General features: G+C 31.2%; 1 protein-coding gene across 1 annotated transcript; it reads left to right on the top strand.

The window, feature by feature from the left end:
* The first annotated feature begins 681 nt into the window (after positions 1-681).
* LOC547695 (zinc transporter protein ZIP1) lies at positions 682-3,828 on the top strand. The gene is given in 3 exon segments (NM_001249570.1): positions 682-1,290; positions 1,849-1,998; positions 3,523-3,828. Coding segments are annotated over 3 exon segments (1,065 nt in total).
* Positions 3,829-4,250: the final 422 nt, after the last annotated feature.

Below are 4,250 nucleotides of genomic sequence, written 5' to 3'. Positions count from 1 at the left end.
AAAATGTAAGGATCAACGAAAACTCAAATAGTAAAGTAAATACTAAGAAAACTAATTTAGTGTAAAAGATAAAACAAGAAGACGAATTTTGCAATTAAGTTCTTTTTTTAATACAAATGCCATTATATCAATCAATTATCTATATTTGTTTCTTTCTTTGGTGGGGTCCTATTTTTCTTATTTTTCTCTTATGTGGGTCTTATTTTCGGGGTTTTGAAAGATCGAAACCGTTATCGCTGACTTGACTACGAGCTACATATAGTAGCACATCCCAAAATCTAGTTTCGACACAATGGACATAATTTTCGTCTTTCATGAGTGGACTCTCTATATTTAAACTCTTCATAGTCAATATTTTATTGGTTGCTACTAAATTATGTCGACATTCCATGACATCGTCACTATACCAATAGAAAAATTGGAAATTGTGGTAGTTGGCAGAACATAATAAATTACACATTAAGTCGTTCCATATTAATGTGCACGTACCTTCAAATCTCACCTTCTGATTTTTATACCGAGGACGGTTCAAGTATTTAAATCATTTTTTGTCACTTGTTCTCTACATTTCCATATTAATCTACACTCTTTGTCCTGCACTTTAGTTTAGACACTCTTTGCCTCTCACTTTAATTTTTTCCTGCCCTGCCCTACACTCTTTTGCCTCTTTCACTGATCACCATGAAAAGATTTCATAGTGATAGTAAATTCTTTACTTTTTCGATCTTGATTTTCCTTGTTGTACTCCCGACTCTAGTCGTTGCTGAGTGCACGTGCGATCGAGAAGATGAGGAGCGTGACAAATCAAAAGCTTTAAGGTACAAAATAGCGGCTTTGGTATCAATACTAGTTGCTGGCGCGATCGGCGTGTGCATTCCACTTCTTGGCAAAGTTATATCCGCTTTGAGCCCTGAGAAGGATACCTTCTTCATCATTAAGGCCTTTGCGGCAGGAGTGATATTATCAACCGGTTTTATTCATGTCCTACCGGACGCTTTCGAGAACCTCACGTCGCCTTGTTTAAAGGAGCATCCATGGGGTGAGTTTCCTTTCACTGGCTTTGTGGCTATGTGCACTGCCATGGGTACTCTTATGGTTGACACTTATGCCACGGCTTATTTTAAAAAACATCATCATTCACAAGATGAGGCCACAGATGTAGAAAAGGAATCAGGGCATGAAGGACATGTGCATCTTCACACACATGCAACACATGGTCATGCACATGGGCATGTTCCAACTGATGATGATCAATCATCGGAACTTCTTCGTCATAGGGTCATATCACAGGTATCTCAATTTTTTATATTTTTTATTTTTATATTATGAAGAATATAAATTATATATTCAATTGGTATAAAACTCACAGTAAGTTTGTGTAGAGAAGAATCTGTGTTTAATCTCCATAAAATACATTCTTGGAAAGGATGTGAAAATCCAAAGTTTTACTTAAGGTTATGGAGATATCAAACGAAAAAAAGAATATAAATTATAATTTAGAGCTTCATATCCAAATTTTCTAATTTTTTAGTTCTCATGTGCTTGATCTTTTATTTTTAGATTTCCCTCTTTTAAAAGGAAGAAACATATAAAGTAATAAAAATGAAATAATTTATAATTGATTTGAATTTTAATATGTCATAAATTCGATCTATTGTAAATGCATTAACACCTTTTCACTTTACACATTTTTTTCAATTTTAAGGGATCAAATCCTCAATTTTCAATCTTATTATGCAAAATGATGAGTGATAATTAAATGGGGTACTTTTATTTTTTTTATCTGATAAATGTTGAATTTTTAATTAATCTACATGAATTGTGATGATGATTTTAAATTAATTGTAGGTGTTGGAGGTAGGAATTATTGTTCATTCTATCATCATTGGAATTTCTTTGGGAGCTTCAGAGAGTCCTAAAACAATAAGACCACTGATGGCTGCATTGATTTTTCATCAATTTTTTGAAGGCATGGGACTTGGAAGTTGTATAACTCAGGTACTATATGTTACATGTCATTGTCGGAAATTAGTAGTTCATGTGCATCTTCTATATTTGATTCATGAAATTTCTTGATTGATTTACAATGATCTGAACCAACTGAAGAAAAATATGAGGAATTAAAGTGATTGTGAAATTATTTGTGACTTGGACCATTTGCGTGGTTCTGTTGTTATGGAACATATAACTATGACAGGTTAGAATTTTTCTAACTTTTCTATTTTTTGGACAAATATCAATTAATGATTGCTTTCTAATTTACTATTTCTTTTGTTCCTATGGCTCTATCACGTTTTATAGCCCATGGAGTTCTGGGGGGTCGTTGTTTTCTCGTAGTCATCAAATGATGGAGAAGGAGAACTCCATTAATTGTTTATTATTAATATCATATCGTAACGTACCATTATGTTCGAAAGTCTTATGTAGAATGTGACATGACATGCCAAATTTTCTTTTTGAAGTGAAGATGAAATTGCTAAAACAGTTTTGATACATGAATTAAAAACTGAATCTCAATCATATGTATAAAAAACTAATAACATGTTTCTGTAATTAACCAACTTAGTTATATTTAACAAACTATTAAAATTAGTTGGAAGCTCAAAGATTAATTATTAAATTATTAGTGTTCAATAAATTAGTTATTGAAGTAATTGAAAAGTATAAAAATACTGAAAAATAATAAAATTCTTATTTACTTAAAAGGGACAAGTATAAAATTTAATAAATATAATAAGTTTTAAAAAATAAAAAATATAAAAAACTAGAAGTTAGGGTTTCAAAAAATACTACTTCAAGTAGTATTTCAAAAATGTTATTTCAAACCAAACAAATAAATGAGTTTTACAGTTGAAATGTTTTAACGAACATAATCTTAAACTTAATTTTGCAAATTATCTCAATAAGTGCTAATTTATATTATATAAAAGAAACTAATGAGTGTTTTTATTTATATGAACTGTACCTTTATATCATAAAATTTTTTAAGATATAAGTTAATGGTAACAACATTGTTTTTAACATCTCATACAAATTACTCAAATATTTTCTATAAGTCAATTAATGTCATTTATATGTTGACTTTGAAGAACTATTAAATATCGTTATTTTCTAAATTTATTGAAGTAGATTGTTAGTCACCACACAAGACACAACTAGGGGTTAGACTGTCTCTAAATCTATGTAAAAAATATATTTTTGGAACAATAAAAAGTTATTGTTATATTTATATAATTGTGTGATGACATATAATTAAATCAGAGTGAGTTGAAGTAGAAAACAATAAGCAAGAGGAGAATGTTAACCCGACTTATGGTTTCTGCGTGTATACGTGTATGGAAAAGATAAAGAAAGTGAGAAAAAAATTGACAACTGATATAATAAAAAATAACCAAAATATAGCCGATCCTACGAGTTACGTGTTACGTTATGTATGCATTTTTACATATTTCAAAACTTGATGCATCTGAGTCAAAAGTATACAAGGTAAAATATGTGACATTTGAAGTGAAATTATTGCAGGCAAATTTCAAGAAGTTATCTATTACATTAATGGGGTTAGTCTTTGCTTTAACAACTCCAATGGGAATTGGAATTGGCATAGGGATCACTAAAGTTTACGATGAAAACAGTCCAACTGCCCTTATTGTGGAAGGAATCTTCAATGCAGCATCAGCTGGGATATTGATTTACATGGCACTTGTAGATCTTCTTGCTGCAGATTTTATGAATCCAAGAATGCAAAAAAGTGGCAGCCTCCGATTAGGAGCCAATCTCTCTCTTCTACTTGGAGCTGGTTGTATGTCTCTTCTGGCTAAATGGGCTTAAGATAGAATGAGAGTTTTTAGTGGAGGAGAGTACGGTGAACTTTTTTGGCCCAACCCAAAAAACTTTTGTTTTTAATACATGCATTGGCTTTTTAATAGATAATCAAACACAGCCTAAGCTGTTCATATATTTTTTACTTTTCTCCACTTCCAAATTTTTCTGCTTTCAGTTTGGTGTTGTTTCCTACTGTGTAATTAATGTACATCATAACTGTTTTGATGATGGTGTTACATAATGGAAGATTATTTTCCATATAGGTTTAGAGGCATGCACAATCACTAAAAAAATGGGATTTAGCGTCAATTAAACATGTCACTTACCGGTTCTTTAAACTGCCGCTAATCCAAATTTCCACAGTTGCAAAATTTTTGTTGATTCTGCTGACGCAAAGATGCTTTTTGCCAAAAACCTGACACAATTAG

Source organism: Glycine max, chromosome 20, assembly GCF_000004515.6.
Source record: "Glycine max cultivar Williams 82 chromosome 20, Glycine_max_v4.0, whole genome shotgun sequence".
Lineage (NCBI taxonomy): Eukaryota > Viridiplantae > Streptophyta > Magnoliopsida > Fabales > Fabaceae > Glycine > Glycine max.
Note: the sequence above shows the minus strand (reverse complement) of the source record. Positions and strands in the feature narration are given on the sequence as shown.